The 16,885-nt window shown below is 48.3% G+C and overlaps 8 protein-coding genes across 8 annotated transcripts; 6 read left to right on the top strand and 2 right to left on the bottom strand.

The window, feature by feature from the left end:
* Positions 1-98: 98 nt before the first annotated feature.
* Positions 99-903, top strand: J7337_010334 (uncharacterized protein; the record flags this gene model as incomplete). The annotated part of the gene is made up of 3 exons (XM_044827919.1): positions 99-331; positions 397-517; positions 583-903. The coding sequence occupies 3 exons, from the start codon at positions 99-101 to the stop codon at positions 901-903; spliced, it is 675 nt and encodes a 224-aa protein (XP_044676473.1).
* Positions 904-1,921: 1,018 nt separating this feature from the next.
* Positions 1,922-3,169, top strand: J7337_010333 (uncharacterized protein; the record flags this gene model as incomplete). Its single annotated transcript, XM_044827918.1, has 4 exons — positions 1,922-2,074; positions 2,124-2,535; positions 2,581-2,885; positions 2,933-3,169. The coding sequence occupies 4 exons, from the start codon at positions 1,922-1,924 to the stop codon at positions 3,167-3,169; spliced, it is 1,107 nt and encodes a 368-aa protein (XP_044676472.1).
* Positions 3,170-3,703: 534 nt separating this feature from the next.
* Positions 3,704-4,911, top strand: J7337_010332 (uncharacterized protein; the record flags this gene model as incomplete). Its single annotated transcript, XM_044827917.1, has 4 exons — positions 3,704-3,962; positions 4,017-4,376; positions 4,425-4,550; positions 4,604-4,911. The coding sequence occupies 4 exons, from the start codon at positions 3,704-3,706 to the stop codon at positions 4,909-4,911; spliced, it is 1,053 nt and encodes a 350-aa protein (XP_044676471.1).
* Positions 4,912-6,239: 1,328 nt separating this feature from the next.
* On the top strand, positions 6,240-7,596 carry J7337_010331 (uncharacterized protein; the record flags this gene model as incomplete). Its single annotated transcript, XM_044827916.1, has 2 exons — positions 6,240-6,434; positions 6,478-7,596. The coding sequence occupies 2 exons, from the start codon at positions 6,240-6,242 to the stop codon at positions 7,594-7,596; spliced, it is 1,314 nt and encodes a 437-aa protein (XP_044676470.1).
* A 1,561-nt stretch (positions 7,597-9,157) lies between these two features.
* Positions 9,158-10,166, top strand: J7337_010330 (uncharacterized protein; the record flags this gene model as incomplete). Its single annotated transcript, XM_044827915.1, has 2 exons — positions 9,158-9,282; positions 9,332-10,166. 2 exons carry the CDS (start codon positions 9,158-9,160, stop codon positions 10,164-10,166), a joined length of 960 nt encoding a protein of 319 aa, XP_044676469.1.
* Positions 10,167-10,331: 165 nt separating this feature from the next.
* On the bottom strand, positions 10,332-11,244 carry J7337_010329 (uncharacterized protein; the record flags this gene model as incomplete). The annotated part of the gene is made up of 3 exons (XM_044827914.1): positions 10,332-10,837; positions 10,884-10,940; positions 10,989-11,244. 3 exons carry the CDS (start codon positions 11,242-11,244, stop codon positions 10,332-10,334), a joined length of 819 nt encoding a protein of 272 aa, XP_044676468.1.
* Positions 11,245-11,317: 73 nt separating this feature from the next.
* J7337_010328 (uncharacterized protein) lies at positions 11,318-11,625 on the bottom strand (the record flags this gene model as incomplete). The annotated part of the gene is made up of 3 exons (XM_044827913.1): positions 11,318-11,335; positions 11,424-11,544; positions 11,591-11,625. The coding sequence occupies 3 exons, from the start codon at positions 11,623-11,625 to the stop codon at positions 11,318-11,320; spliced, it is 174 nt and encodes a 57-aa protein (XP_044676467.1).
* A 1,434-nt stretch (positions 11,626-13,059) lies between these two features.
* Positions 13,060-16,879, top strand: J7337_010327 (uncharacterized protein; the record flags this gene model as incomplete). The annotated part of the gene is made up of 2 exons (XM_044827912.1): positions 13,060-13,930; positions 13,977-16,879. The coding sequence occupies 2 exons, from the start codon at positions 13,060-13,062 to the stop codon at positions 16,877-16,879; spliced, it is 3,774 nt and encodes a 1,257-aa protein (XP_044676466.1).
* Between the last annotated feature and the right edge of the window lie 6 nt (positions 16,880-16,885).

The following is a 16,885-nucleotide window of genomic DNA, read 5'->3' as shown; positions in this document are numbered from 1 at the left end:
TATAGTCTCTTCCTCTAACCTATTTCCTTAATCTACCAGCAATCAGCATCACATCAAGCCACTAACTACTCAAGATATACAAACTATTTAATATTACAATGTCAGCCAAGCAGCCAGATATCACTCTTTACTTCCTCGATGCAAGCCGAGCGATCCGAATCGCCTGGCTCTTTGAAGAGCTGGATATTCCGTACAAATTGGTCACCTCGCCAAGAGCAGCCAACGGACTAGCGCCGCGAGAATTCAAAGCCAAGATTCCAACTCGCCTTGGAAGTAGTCCTGTTATTCAGGATGGAGATCTGGTAATCCAGGAAAGTGGTGCTATCTTGGAGTGAGTAGCTTTACTGTCCGCTCTAACTAGAAGCTTAGCGATTGTTCGTATGTTGATTGCTACAGGTATCTCATCGAGTCATATGACTCTGCGTCACGGCTGTTGCCTCGTGAAGCGCATGCAAGAGCTCGCGTTCGGGAATGGATTCAAGCTTCTGAGGGTACTTTCATGATGAATGTTGTTCCGGTTAGTTGTTACCAATGCTTAATGCCATAGAATTACACTGTTTTGAGAACCTCTGACTCTTATAGATTATCATTACCCGTATGGGAATGCCGAAAGAGGCTGCACAATATGTCCTGGAGCTGGAAGGTGTGATTGCGCCCAGGGTGCATGAGGCAATGCAGTGGTTGGAATCAGAACTTGAATCAGGTCCTAGTAACGGCCAATTCATTGTCGGGACAGATCTTACTGCCGCAGATATCATGATGGGCTTTAGCATCGAGTGCATTTTTGCCATGAAGCTAGGAACGAAAAGTAACGAATGGCCACTGATCAGTAAATGGCTGGCCAATATGAAGGAAAGGGAGGCTTATAAGAGAGTAGTTGAGAAGACAGGCTACTCAATGTAGGTCCTTGGTGATGAAACTCATCGTGTGATATTTTATTAGTCACTTTGCTTTACGCTTCAGCGCAATCCGAGTTTATGTTTAGGGCTATTACTATTTCTATATATTGAGGGCTACTTGCACTATACAATCTACAACCTTGACACGTTTTTAGTTAAACTCCTAAATGTTCTCCGGTTGTCTTACTGGTCTGGGCACAATAATCATCTCTCTCTATTTATGACAGTAGGGCAAAATGATCCGGCACCCGGAGAATCCCCGCAAGTGAATGGAACAAGATTGCTCGCTTGCTATAAATATTTAACAGTCATAAAACGCGATTTGAGCGCCACATGACAGATTAAGTGTAAACATATCTTGACGTATGATCACTCCAATACAGGGAGTCATGTAGATCTGAAGATCTTTTGTCCCTAGTTTTTTACATCCCAGTCTTAAGTAGTGAGACCGCCAGAATCAGCACAAAAGTCCACAACAAGCAAGGCTCAATAGAGCATACTAAATCGATACTATCTGCGCTATAATCTACACGAGAGCAGATACACTTTAAGCTTCCTCTTTAGTACTCCCGTATCAATTAAGTCTAAACCTATCAACCACTCACAAGCCTCCCTTACCGCTCAGATACTCTCCAAGCCAAGTTTCCAACCCCGCTCCAACGCCAAGAATTCACAAAGTCCCCCTCTAGCACTAGCGACCTGCCACAAAGAGCAATGCCGATGCACAAGCGGCCCGTCCAAATGCAACCTCGCATCAGCGGCATAACGTTTGCTTCTGGAAGGTCAAGTCGCAGTTATGCTTAATCTGAGGGATGGGCTGTGATAGGCGGTATGGTGTAATATATCTCCTGCCGTGAAAGGTCACGGAGCGGAATAGTGTGATGATATGGGGGTACAGCTCCTTCCTAACGTAGCGTTCGGAGGGAGATCGTTGTTTTCTATATAAGTCAGTATTTCCATGATCGACGTGGAAGTTTAGCCAGTCACTCCAGCTTCGTTCCTGATTGTTGATCACTGTCATCATGCGTGCTACTCTTGCTCTTGCGGCCCTCATTGGGCTGGCAAATGCCGCTGCTATTGACCCCCGCAAGGGAGCTGAGCCTCTTTACAAGATTGAGCTTGGCCCTGGCGATGTCCGTATGGTCACCGAGAAGGAAAAGTTGGCACTACGAGCTGTAAGCCTCACGTCCTCGCACAATCATTCACCGAATCTGACCAGTACAGGAACACAAAACCTTCATCGATATTACCGACCTTGATGAGCCCGGCTTCAGCCTCCAATTCCTCGCTAGCTTCCCCAGCGCTGTCGCACAGACATCTGCCGTCAACGCTCTCATTCCTAAGCTGAGCCAGACGAACATGCGCAGCACTCTGACAGAGTTCATCAAGTTCCAGAACAGATACTACAAGTCTACCTACGGCCAGCAGTCTGCTGAGTGGCTGTTTGGACAGATCCAGGATATTATCACTGCCAGCGGCGCCAAGAACGTCAAGGTTGAGAAGTTCACTCACTCTTTCAGACAGCCTAGCATTATTGCTACCATCACTGGAAAGAGCGCTGCTACTATCGTTGTTGGTGCTCATCAAGATTCTGTCAATTCTCGAAGCCCCGACACTGGACGGTCTCCCGGTGCTGGTGAGTCATCCTCCTCTTGTTATTAACATTGGCTAATGAGTACAGATGACGATGGCTCTGGAACCGTCACCATTCTTGAGGCTTTCCGTGTCCTCCTGACTGACTCCCGTGTTTCAACCGGTCAGGCCCCCAACACGATTGAGTTCCACTGGTACGCCGGTGAAGAGGGCGGTCTTCTCGGAAGTGGTGCCATCTTCCAGAAGTACAAGCAAGACGGTCGCCAGGTCAAGGCTATGCTTAACCAGGACATGACTGGCTACGTCAAGCCCGGTACCACCGAAGTTGTTGGCATTCTCACCGACAATGTCGATGCTGGACTTACTACCTTCCTTAAGAAGGTTGTCGCTGCTGTGAGTATTGGTCTCCAATCTATAGAGCTTGTGCTAACTGTGAATAGTACTCCAAGCTCCCCACTGTTGACTCCAAGTGCGGATATGGATGCTCTGACCATGCCTCCGCTACACGCCAGGGTTTCCCCTCGGCTATGGCATTCGAGTCTACCTTTGATAACAGCAGCCCTTATATCCACGGTACCACTGATACTATTGACACCGTTAACTTCGCCCATGTTCTTGAGTTCTCCAAGATCTGCCTTGGTTTTGCTTACGAGCTGGGTTTTGCTACTACCCTTTGAGCATCAAATCGATGACATCCCGGTATCATGAAAGGAAGGGCCAGCTACAATTCCAGTAGTTCACTCTCGCGTAAATAGATTATGAATTGACACTGCACATATATACAGGCCATGTGTATTCCACTGCTTCTATTTACTAGGTTCTCTCTGCTGGAATAAGCTCACAGCCACAAATCTCAACTGCAAATAACACTTCTCTGCTGCTATTTACGTTCTGTAATGATGCTTCAATTTGTGTATGACGCGGACAAGCAGCGGATATCCGAGATCTGAAGCTGGCTCACACCAAGCCCGAATAGGGAACACTCGTACTGTATGATTGGTAAAGCTTGTGTGGGTGCGGTGTAAGCACGCCATTTTACCGCCAAAGTTGATCTCGGTAATCCACTGAATCCCCGAATCTGGTGATTTAATCATTCGGGAAAGCTTCAATTGTGCGCAACATGGTTATAAGAGATTCTCATTCACACTTAACATGTCCGGTAGCATCCATCGTCAGCAACTTCAAATACAAAAAGACTCATTCTACTCAGAATGTCACCAATTCACACCACGTCATTCACCATCCCAAAGGGATCAACCGTTCTTGTCACTGGTGTCAACGGTTTTATTGGTTCCCATGTCGCCAATGAATTTCTACAGCGCGGATACGAGGTCCGAGGAACAGTCCGCGATACTACCAAGGCAGCATGGATCAAAGACTTGTTGCATCAGCAATACGGCAAAGACACCTTCACCCTCTGGCCTGTTGCCGATTTGACTTCTCCTCATGCTTTTGACAAGGTGATCAAAGGTGAGATAAATAATAGCTTCCGTCTTCCTGGCGAGATGCACTAACAGTGTAAAGGCGTGGCAGCAGTAGTTCACGTCGCTTCGCCGCTAGGCCTCGACTCCGGCACCGGTACAATGATCCCTGATGCCATCGCTAGCGCCCTCAACGCTCTAAAAGCAGCCAACAGTGAACCAAGCGTAAAGCGCTTCGTATACACCAGCTCTTCAACCGCAGCAGTCTTTCCCGAGGCAGGAATCCCGGCCATAGTGGATTCGAATACCTGGAACGACAAGGCACTTTCACTACTACAGAACTCAGCCTCGGCACCTGAATGGTATGTTGCGTATGCCGCTAGCAAGGTTGAGGCGGAGCGAGCCGTATGGGACTTTTATCACAATGATATGACGCGTCGTTCGGATCTGGTGGTCAATACAGGTATGCAGTCCGTGACAATTGTTCAAGGGTATCGCTGACAGATTGCAGTACTTCCCAGCACAAACTTTGGTAAAAGCCTGGATTGGAAGCATCAGGGCTACCCATCAACATCAGGATTCGTCAGGACTTTATGGAGCGGCACGGCTCTGGAATCACTGACCAATGCGTTACCTCGTAAGTTGCCCCAAATTACACTCTATCGAACCAGAACTGACAATTCTCGGCAGAATATTTTATCGATGTACAAGATGACGCAAAACTTCACGTCGCGGCCACTCTATTGCCCGACGTACAAGGGGAAAGGATCTTCCCTTGGGCAGAAACATGGAATCTAGACCAAATCCTAGCCATTCTACGGGCGCAGAACCCTGACAGAACTTTTGTCAAAGACTTTCAGGCCATGCGCTATCTAGCAGATATCGAAGAGCCGAGGTCACGCTGTATACAACTTTTGCAGGCACTGGGTGAGTCTGGTTTCACTTCTCTAGAGGAAAGCATCCGGCTGAACAGTGAGGACTTGGCTCGAGCTGCGTGAAGCTTTTCATGCAGGAGGTTATCACATCGTTTGACGCGTCGAAAAAACACATCGAAAAGTAGCAATCAATAAGAATAAGATTTCAAAGCCGTCGGACTACGGAACATCCGGGATGCCGTAAATGAGGCTGATACGCGTATCGCGCGTGCCCAAGTTTGAGAAAATGCAGCCAGGCTACATTATAAATCACAGTTTGGACTGCCGATTGGTGCGCAATACGAAACATACAGCGGATAATCTCCGTTTCATCCGTCGCCCTCGGCTTTGTACTGTACCTTACCATCTCATCTACCTTGATGTAAATGTTTGCTGTGATCGGCACTGGGGAGTCAAGCCCACGTCGCGACCGAAACTCAAATCCACAGCTTCACTTTCTCTCTCACACTACGTAATAAGTAGTATTGAACTTGTTCATCGAGATGCGAGAATGGATGACGAGGCATAATTAATTACAAAACTCAACCGGAGTATTAATAGACTTCCCTTGCCTCTAGTGCCTGTTGAAATCAGTCCCAACCGTGTGAATTAACTTTCTGTGGCTTCGGCACTGAAACCCAACGTCCTTCCCTTCTAAGCCAATAATTATTAATTCATGACATGCCAACGTCGACTCAGAATCTTCGGCACTTGACCCCGGAACCTTTCCCATTGGCTACTCCGTTTGGAATCAGGATGCCCCTGGTTTCTGAATAAACTTAAATATAAAACACCACCAATAAATAACCCTCCGCTCTCTTAGCGTCCAACGCTCAAACACGCCCGCAGAGTGAAATTGCGACCGACGGGCATCAGAACCTAATCGCTTTAAGCCTAGATAAAACAAACCTGCCGTCGAGCCGAAAGTCTGTAGCAAACAAACTTTCCCAGGGTATCTGCAGGATAGATAAAGATCCAGTTTTTCCTCCAGGTTTGGAATCTCTTGGCTCTCCATCAGCCTCTGTTTTGTTCTGTTGTTGGTTTACGTGCATTTTCGGTTATCATGGAGTCAAGGGCGAGTTCGATCGGTGCGGCTAAGCGCGAGTCCCTTCCCACTGCTGGCAGTGTTTTCTTCGTCTCTTCCAACGGGCGCGTGCTCAAGCTGCCGATCCCAAGTAAATCGTATCGGGATCCGCTTACGTGGTCGTGGACCAAGAGGTTGATGGGGTTTTTGGCGCTGCAGTGCTTTTCGATGGCTGTGTCGTTTGAGCTGAATCTTCCGGGGCTGTTGTTGCAGGCGATTGGGGAGGAGTTCAAGAACAAGGTAACTAATTTGGCGTCTTGGTGAATGAGATGATGCTAATTGAGTTTAGCCAATGGGTCCTTTTAGTGTTCAGTCTTTATCGTCGGCGATGACGCTCTTCACTGGAGTTGGGTTCTTGATCGGCATTCCACTATCGACGGCAGTTGGACGACGACCTATTGTTGTTGGTGCTTCTGTGGTGACGGTGCTATCGACGCTCTGGGCAGGCTACGCTGGATCATTCCTGCAATTAATTGCTGCCCTCAGCTTCCAAGCCCTCGCAGCCGGATCAGCAACCGGGGTGGTAAGTGAATATCCACCCAGCCAAGCCTTACTAACAATCCCAGTTCATCCTCATCCTCATCGACGCAACATTCATCCACGAACGCCCCAGCGCACTCTCACTATTCTGGTGCACAGGCTCAGCCCTCATCAAACTCGCTCTCTTAATCCTCCCTTTGACTACCGACACTACAATGACCTGGCGATGTGTATACAAAGCCTGGATCGCACCTTGCATCCTCGCCTTCTTTTTAGTTCTCTTCTGCGTCCCCGAGACATACTTCCTTCGACCTCCCGTCGCACTCGATGGACGAGTCCTAGTTCAGAGCAGCTCTGAAAAGGTTGAGGTCTATGGAGGTTGGGATGAGATCGAGCTCATCAGAAATGACAAACCTCTACCTGATTTACCGTCTTCTTGGTCGATATGGTCTCACTTGAAGGTGTCGCGAGCACCTGGGACGAAGTGGGAGTCTGTGCTTGCAACATATGGACAGATGTTCCTATGTATTCTTAACCCTCTCACCTTTTGGGTCTCTCTACTTACCGGCATCATCCTCAGTGGTGTCATTTTCCTCAACCTCACTCAACCATCTGCCCTCATCTATATGTTTGGGGACAAGGAAACAGGATGCATTAATATCTTGCTTGGCGTCGCGGGCGTAGTTGGTTCTCTTCTCGCATTCCCTCTCACAGGACCATTCGCTTCCTGGTTTACACGACGCTACACCTTTCGCAAAGGCGGTATTCGCCACGCCGAAGTCTACCTGGCTCTATTCGCCGTCCCTGTCATTACCGGCCTGACAAGCGTCCTTCTCAATGGTCTCGCCCTTATCAACAAGTGGCCTTCCGTCTGGATCTACATCACATCAGCAATCAGCATCATGAGCTTCCTAACCGGCAACGTCGCCTTCACTCTCTGGATCACCGAGGCGTTTCCGCGATGGGCAGCCGCAGCACTCGCTGTTCAATTGTTCACTGGAAACATGTTTGGTTTCGGAATTAGTACTGCCATATTACCTTGGACTCAGGAGGGCCATATCCTACAGCCAACCATCCTCATCTTTGTCTTGATGCTCGTCATGGGAGCGATGGCTGTCCCGGCGGCGTTTTGGGGCAAGACTGTGAGGCAGTATATCCAAGGACGATGGAGTGACTCTGAGAGAACTGCCCTTCGCCCTCAGTAGGTGGACTATGTATCAAAAGGACCTTGGGTCCGTGTACAAGCCAAGCAATGGCATAAGAAAAGTGTTTCTTAGCGTTCATAGCAATTGATTTACGAAACAGACCATATTTAGATAGATATATCAAGAAAGAAATTTACTAGTACTGTATCTTATCTCATCTGGCCTGTCGCGATCTCTTACCTTCTGAGCTCTGAGGTTCTAAGTTGTCCAGCATTATCGCAAAGCGTGTCCCGAGCATTATCCACACCGAGGATAAGATAAGAGACAGCTCTGCGATATAAATAGATCTCTCCGTTCTTCATGACTTCATCGCGATTGATTGGTGCGCTTAAAAGTTATGCGAGTCCCGTGCGCTGATGTCGTGAGCTACCCTAAGGTCGATCAAATATCGATTGCTTTACGAGGTCCGTCGTAAAGGCTCTCGAGTGTGCATTTATACTTAAGCTGTTTTTCTTTTTCTTTTTCTTTTTCTTTTTTTGCCTTTTTTTCTTTTTTTCTTTGCTAAATAATTGCTGTAAATTCAGAAACTGCAAGGGACAATGGGCATTGAGATGATGTGGTGTTGGGGACATTATCCGACTCATCACTTATTTGCAGTTTATTACTATTCACTGGCGGGTGAACGCATCGCAAGAGTCATCCCAGCAGCGCATCAAAACCTTCACTTTTATGGGTCGGCACTATTGATCCGAAAACAGGGGACTTCTGTCGTTCATGTAAACGAGGACGGGATGTGGGCGAACTTTTGAGAACGGACATCTTGGCAATCATCTCCCACCGTAGGCCAAGGGTTGAGCTTTGATTGTCCCGTTATTGTCGGCCCGGAAGATGTAAGAACGCCGACGCGCCGAGCAACAAATGACCTGAGCGTCACGGGGGGCATCAACAGCAAAACATTGATATCCGATCGCTTAAAACGTCTGTGGAGTTTCTCTTTTTCTGTTAAGTCCGTTTTATCCTCATAGACAATAACCAACTGAGCTATAACTATGCAAGGTACCGCTCACTACGCAAAAGGTAAGTACATCGCACGCGACGGGAATAACACGTCCCTTTTAAGACCCTTCCCTACCCTATAAAACCACTCCACTAATACCCCCCAGGTACTCTCGCTACAGCTCGACCAGTAGCAAAGCGACCTCCGCTTATCGAGCAAACACCTAAACCCAGTGGAGTCTAAAATGTCACCCCCCGCCGTCGTGTTTCAGCTTTCCACGTGGGAAAGGGTTCCACACAATACGAGGAATCACCGTCTAAATGGGATGGTGACGGCGGAGAAAACGGTGGCTGCGCTAGAACAACAGTGGGGGATCTTGACCTGACCTGACTTTGCTGAAATGAAACGGAATAAGAGAGGCTATATGGGATAATAGGAGGAAACAGACGATGAGTTGAGATCGTATAAATGCAGAAAGCTCCCGCCGTTGTTGTTTGTTTGGTCATCGGTCTTTATCGCTCAGTCTTTCGTTTATCAGCACACTCATTTGCAGTATTCGCTCTTTATTCACTTTCAGTGAACGTCATTCGTTATCTCATATCACTCATTCAATCACCATTCACAATGCGAGCTTCTCAGACCCTCATTGCCCTCAGTGGCATTATCGGCCTCGCCCAAGCAGGCCCCTGCAAGCCTCACCCTCCTGCTTCTGTCATCTCTACCACCATTGTCATCAAGAGTGCCAGCAGGTAAGACGCCAATTTGACCTCCTCAGCAATTCATACTAACAATTCCAAGCACTGCATCTATCCCTAAGCCCACCACCACTGCTGCCAAGACCACGACCGTTGAGACCCCCATCGAGACTCTCAGCACCGACGAGCCCACTACCACCGAGATCAAGGTCCCCACTACGACCGCTGCTGTCGAGACCAGCGAAACATCCGCCACCACTGACGTCCCCGTCCCTACCCCCTGCGCCATCGAGCCCGGATGTCAAGCCGCCGGCTTCAACGTCGACTACTACAAGAACGTCTTCGAGCGCGGCTACGGAAACGACGAGATGTCCGTTCCTCCCTCATACTACATTACCGATAACCTCACTCCCCTCGACTCCTCCGTCACAAGCGAGACATACTTCGCCCAAGACTACATGGAGGACCTCGCCGGCTACCCCCAGATCTTCCCTGATTCCAAATACGCTGGAAAGGCCTGGTACATTGGCTACCACCGTACTCTCGCTGGCGGTATCAAGGTCGATGCCAACAACTTCACTCTCGTTTACACCGGTTACTACCAAGCTCCCGAGACCGGAACCTACGAGCTCTGCGTCACAGCTGATAACGCCAACACTCTCTACTTCGGCCAGGGTAACGCTTTCGAGTGCGGTACTGGCGAGACTGACCCTAACGCCCCTGCTCTTGTCCTCACTGCTACCGGCTACCACTTCAACAACCCTACTCAGTGCGGTCACGTTGATCTCATTGCTGGACGCCACTACCCTGTTCGCAATGTCATGGGCAACAAGAATGCCGTTTCTGCGTTTGAGTTCTCTGTCAAGACTCCTAGTGGTTCCAAGACTCATGACTTTGAGGGCCAGGCTTTCCCTGTTGCTTGTGGAAAGAAGAACTAAGCGGGGGTTATTATTTCATGATATCATGCTGCGGGACTCTATGACATAAGCTTCGATGTCTATGAGTTCACTTCACAAGACTTTATATTTTATTCTGTAATAGTTAATGTTTTCAAATATAATCCAAGAATTATACCATATGTCTAAATATCGATTTGGCGTTGTTCATGAGTCATATGTGTAGCCTAGCCGCTCTCCTTGAGTGTCCATAGCTTCCTCAACAGTGATATACCGCCTATCAGGAAGCAAGTTGCCAAAGTCCATCACATATGCAAGTGTGATATTCTTGTACTTCTTGTCACCGAAGAAGTCATAAGGATACGCATACTGGGTGTCCGGCCCACTAATATCGCTCTTCCTAGCAGGCCAGTCTAGTCGCTGCCATTTATCCCAGAGTCGATCAACGTTAGTGTGATGCAGCCAGAAGATAGGATCGCCAGGCGAAGAGTACATGTCGCCCATCTCACCGAGACTGCCGCCAATAGCGAGATGGCCGCCACCGTGATATCCCTGAGACTCAGCACTGACGCCGCCTTGGACACGCTGGTCAAACTCGAAGAAGTCCTTAGCCCCAAGAGTCCAGTCGACTACGGTTTGGTTGAGCTTCGAGATGCCATATTCTGCAGCGACGTCGCGGGCCAGGCAACGCGGGTTGTAAGCAGTTGAGTTGTCTTGTACAATTAGTCGATTGCTTCAAAGGTACTTATATCAACATACCTGGACCTGCATGCACTTCAAATTCCCCCTTGGCGAAAGGGCCATCAGTAACGCACCCTGTTTCATGTTAGCGTTTCCCAATCCTGGAACAATATCATGACATACCGCCTCCTGTCCTTCCAGAAACCTGCCTAGTCACGTTTGTCCAGCTACTGATGTCGATAAAAACGCCATTCCCTCCGAATCCTGTCTTTGCGTCAAAAATGGGAGACTTTCCGAAATCTTCGATGGAACTCGAGTCAAGTGTCCAGTCTAGAACCCAGTGGTCAGTAAGGGGAAAATTTTCTGAGAGGGAGGGCATGCATACCCCAGTATGGCTGAGCTCCACTGTAGCAACAAAGATTTCGAAGGTCTTTCTCATATTGAGCAATAAACATTCGATGCCACCTGTTTCTCAAATCAGCGCTTGACGCCCTGGTAGCAGGGAGTTAGTATTACGCTTGGAAGAAGCCCTGTAAAGCTTAGTTAGTGGATACATCTGAAGAGCAGGCGACGACTTACAACGTAGTGTATAAAGTCAGTATTCACGATATGACTGACTTGAAAGTCGTCGTAACGGGACTTAGCACCAGCGTAGATGTTTCCAGTCTGCGATGGTTTCGTCGCAAGGCACTTGACGGCGTCAATATACTCATGCTTCTCTTTGGTGCTTAATGTTCTCCTACAACCAAAATTGTCAGCCACCTGGAGGGAAATGTGTCGCATACATCGATGATTGATTAAAGACGGTGTCATTTACCATTCTTTACGGACAAGAGGAGTCTTGCAGCCACACTCGTGAGCTGGTGCACATGAACCTGGTACAGCAGCAAGAAGAGCTGTGGTCAGCAAAGATGAAAGTTGCATAGTGAGGAGACAGGAAATCTCAGTTAGTAGGTGGAAGTTTTAAAAATGTCGCAGTGTTTAAGAAATTGGGGGGGGGGGGGGGGGGGGGGGGGGGGGAATGGTTCTTAAGGCCTCGATCGATGGAACAAACCTTATGTTTACACCTAGCGGAAGATCCCAAATGGTTAGAAACAACAAGATCAATCTCCTCTTCTGGGTTAGATAAATTGACCCGTCAGACGTATCTTTGAAAGTCCACTCACTGATCAGGGTCTAAATTACGCTGTCTTAACCGACGGGTACAACTCTGTTAAGCATATGGCATATCAGGCTTGGTGAGGAATGATGGCTGACAAAAAGTAACCAATAGCAGCTCAGGAGTTGGGGCATAAGATCATTCTACGAAGTCTGGACCGGAGTCCTCGCTTATTTATGCATAAAGCTAGTGGTAATTGGCATAGGATGTATAATTTAAACTCTGAGTCGCGTGAAAGGAAATATAGATTGTGTACAGACAGTCAGACACTCAAACTCTACTGGGATAGCCGTTGAGCCCCTCATTTTCTAGCATTCCAGGCAATGTTTACTTAAGTGAAATGGGACATATGATTATGAATAACATGAGAAAAATAATAACACAGTATGGATATTGACCTTAAATCAGAGTTGTATAAACTAGTTACCAGAACTGTCGCTACGGATTGGAAAATGTTTATGTGATAGACACGAGATGCAGCGCGGGGCAATTTGTGGCCTAACAGGAAGACTAGTTCATACCATCAATGCTTCAGCCCCAGGACTTTCTCAGCATACCTAAATGAGAATTAAATTGAAAAACAGGGCACCTAGAATAGAGAAACTCTAGCGATATGGTAAATGAAGTCCCTGCTAGATAGTCAGACCACTCCTTATCCTCTTAATATGAAGCTGCTCGTACTTGGTGTTATCCCAGAATAGAAATGAGCACGTGATGTGAGCAGGGATCATATCACCAAGGACTTGGTGAGGCTGATTTGCAGCTGATGCACGTTGGTTCGCACAGCCTGATTTGGAATTTCCCCTCAGCATCATCCTGCATCGGTGAGAAGCAATCGTCTCTGCTCCAGAGAACCCGCGAAAACCTCACGAGCTGCGTAAACCCGCAGAGCCAACTCCAGCTAAACACAGCCAACCCCAGTCAATCCCAGCCTGAGCGACTCGCGACGAAATGGAGCGGCGGCGCCTGTCTCACAGTGACGATGGCGCACTGCCTTACCATGCAAAACGACGAAAAACTGGCTTCCAACAGAGTGAGGATGATTCTATACGCGAGCGCTATACAGTCGCTTGGATTTGCGCATTGCATATCGAGATGGCTGCAGCCCGCGCTATGCTCGACGAAGAGCACTCCAAATATCCACTGCAAGGCAACGACACGAACTCTTACGTCCTGGGGAGCATCCGGAATCACAATGTGGTCATAGCCTGCTTGCCGGATGCTCAATACGGCCTGAATAATGCCGCGAGCGTGCTGAGTAACATGAGAAGGACGTTCCCTAACATCGAAATTGGATTGATGGTAGGCATTGGTGGCGGAGTGCCGTTCAAAGCTGATATAAGACTCGGAGATATTGTGGTGGGTGTCAGGGTCATGCAGTATGACATTGGGAAAACTGTTAAGGACGGATTCCAACGGACAGGAGATCCCAAGATACCTGACTCTGCCATCCGAACAGTCATCTCAAATCTAAGATCTCGACATGAGCTCAATGGAACCCGAGTTCCTTCGATATTGCGGGAGAAGATGGATAGCCACATCGCTTATTCCCGCCCAAGCGAGCCAGATCGCCTCTTTCTTGCATCATATTATCATAGCGATCCTGATCTACCATGTGACCGATGTGACTCATCCAAGCTGGAGACAAGAAAGCTGCGATTATCCACTGATCCGGCCATTTACTATGGCGGTATTGGCTCGGCCAATACAGTCATGAAAGACTCAAGAAATCGTGATGAGATCGCGCGAGAGCTGGATGTGCTTTGCTTTGAGATGGAGGCTGCTGGGTTGATGGATATCATGCCTTGTCTGCCTATTCGAGGCATTTGCGACTATTCGGACTCTCACAAGTCGAAAGGTTGGCAGCGGTATGCTGCGGCGACTGCTGCGGCCTATGCATATGAGTTTTTGGAGGTTTGGAGAGGGGATTCACAAAAATCATATATTGGATGCACCCAAGCACAAAGTAAGTACGTTTTGGTCTTTTGACTCACACGGCTAATCGCTTGCAGATGAATCTCATGTGACATCCATGCGCCACCAGGAGATACTGAACTCCTTAGACTTCGAACAAATTGATGCTCGAAAGCTGATTATCAAAGCTGCGCACTCAAAGACCTGCCGTTGGTTCCTCAAGCACCGTGACTACCTTTCGTGGTTAGACCATCAGCAGACATTGGAACATCATGGTTTCCTATGGATCAGAGGAAAACCTGGAGCTGGAAAGTCCACTATTATGAAGTTCATCTACCTGGAGTCGAAGAAAAAGGACCGTAAGCGTCAGACCCTTACTGCCTCATTCTTCTTCAACGCCCGTGGAGAGATATTGGAAAAGACTGTCTCAGGAATGTACCGATCACTACTCTTGCAACTATTCCGAGGATTCCCAGACCTCGAATGCGTCTTAGATGATCCAGAGCTTCTGCCTCGAAATCAAAGTGGTTGCCCACCTTTGAATGCTCTGAAAGACCTCCTCCGTGCTGCCGTTGCTAAGCTCGGCCAACGATCGTTCAGATGCTTCATCGATGCCCTCGATGAATGCGACGAGCAGCAAGTCATGGATCTGGTCGAATACTTCGAAGATTTAGCGGAGCAATGCACAGAAGATAATGTCGATCTTCGTATTTGTTTTTCCAGCCGTCACTACCCCTACATCGATATCAAATTTGGCATTCGTACTATACTTGAGGAACAAATGGGGCATGCCAACGATCTCGAGAGTTACATCAAATCTAATCTTCGAATCAAAGACAGAGCGCTACTAGCAGAGCTCCAAGGAAAAATGCTTGCGAAGGCAGCGGGGGTATTCCTCTGGGTTGTTCTTGTGGTCGACATTATGAACAAAGAGAATTGCCGAGGGCGCCTGGCCATGAGAAGACGACTCGAACAGGTGCCCAGTGGCTTGAGTGATCTGTTCAAGGACCTGCTTAAAAGAGACAATAGCAATATGGAGGAACTCCAATTGTCTCTTCTTTGGATTTTACTCAGCGGACGACCGCTAAAGCCAGACGAATACTATCACGCGATCTGGTCTGGGCTGTACCTGGAGGGACTAGCAGACCTTGAAATACCCGAAGTTGACACGGAGGACGGTGAAGAGTGTTTTTCCCGCTGTGTTATCAGTTCATCTAAGGGTTTGGCCGAGATTACAAAAGTCAAGCAGTCAAGGGTTCAATTCATACACGAGTCTGTTCGCGACTTCCTCATCAAGGATAAAGGACTTCAAGAGCTATGGCCAGAACTCGGACCAGACTGGGAGAGTGTAGGCCATGAGAGGTTGAAAATGTGCTGCTATTCGTACTTCGAACGCGTTGTAGAGAATAAACAGCTCAAAATCCTCGACTATATTGCTATCAAGCATACCGTTTCAATGGGGGCTCAGACATACCCTTTCCTTCGGTATGCCAGCCAGTTCGTTCTCCACCACGCTGACTTTGCATCAAATATTGTCGACCAGCTATCGTTTCTGGAAAACTTTCCAACTACTCCCTGGAAGCGTGTTGTCAATCCGTTTCAGATCCACTCTGTCCGTAGATATAGCCTAGCTGCTGGGTTATTGTACATTCTTGCGGACCGAGGGCATTCATCACTGATACGGACAAGACTAGAGAATGATACCACTTTCAACATACCTTCGGTAGAAGACAGATATGTATATCCACTCATAGCTGCCATGGCCAAAGGGGACAAGGCCAGCGTTCTTGCTCTTCTGCGTTTACCCTCCGCGATTTATGAAGGGATGGATATTACAAAAGGGCTATTGCCTAACATAGATGCTGGCGGCGTCGGCCGAACCCCACTTTCTTGGGCCTGCGAGAATGGCCACCTCGGAATCGCAAGGGTTCTTGTTGAGAGAGATGATCAACCCATAGATGTCGGCGGATCGGCGCCCTCACCCCTGATGCGTGCGTCGAAAAATGGTCAGATCGAGATAGCGAAATGGCTACTAAGTCACGATGCAGATATTCACCAAGAATATAGGAAAGAAAGTGCCATTTGCCTTGCATCAAGTAATGGCCATGTGGAGATAGTTGAGCTCCTGCTCGACGCAGGGGCAAATGTTAATACACGTGGCGTTCAGGGCACGCCTATAATATCCCTAGCTGCTGAAAAAGGGCGTGAGAAGGTGGTGAAGCTCCTTTTGGAGAGAAAGGCGAATGTTCAGGCAACGAACAATCGAAAAATGACACCTCTACATTGTGCTGCACAAAACGAAGGATCCAAGGCAACAATGCACGTACTTCTAAGCTACGGAGAAGATCTCGATGCCAGGGATAATAAAGGCCAGACACCGCTCATCGTTGCCGTGAGGCGCGCCTCTATTAATCAGGTAAGGTTCTTGATTGGACAGGGAGCGGATGTAACAGCTCAAGACGCAATGGGTGAGACTTGTCTACACAAAACAATGAGGAGAGGCAAATTTGCATCGGAGATTGTCCAATTGCTCGTGGAGAATGGGGCAAGGGCCGATGCTCGCAACAAATGGGGCGAAACGTGCCTCCACGCTCTTGCACGTCGAAGGGCAGTGATCCCTTCCATCGGCGATATAATTCAACTGGTCACTAGCCGCGGGGCCTGCATCAATGCCAAAGACGATGATGGAAACACACCTTTGTATCTTGCGACAAAATATGCTACCGTGGAGGCACTGTCAAAGTTCGCCGGCCAACCTGGTCTGGACCTCAATGCTCGCAATCACCGAGGCAAGACGCCACTGCACCTTGCAGCTACACTTCGTGGGCAGGGAGTGGTTGAGCTCGACATACTAATTAGGAAAGGGGCGGATATTAATGCTCTGGATAATGAGTCAAGAACGCCGCTTGATGATGCAACAGAAAGAGGTTACAAGCGATCCATTCAGTTCCTGATAGAGAATGGAGGAAAGCGAGGTGTTACAGAGAGTTTATTGTTATAGGGAGAA

Source organism: Fusarium musae, chromosome 8 (assembly GCF_019915245.1).
Source record: "Fusarium musae strain F31 chromosome 8, whole genome shotgun sequence".
In the NCBI taxonomy this organism is placed as follows: domain Eukaryota; kingdom Fungi; phylum Ascomycota; class Sordariomycetes; order Hypocreales; family Nectriaceae; genus Fusarium; species Fusarium musae.
The sequence above is the reverse complement of the archived record's forward strand: the minus strand, read 5'-3'. Positions and strand labels throughout refer to the sequence as shown.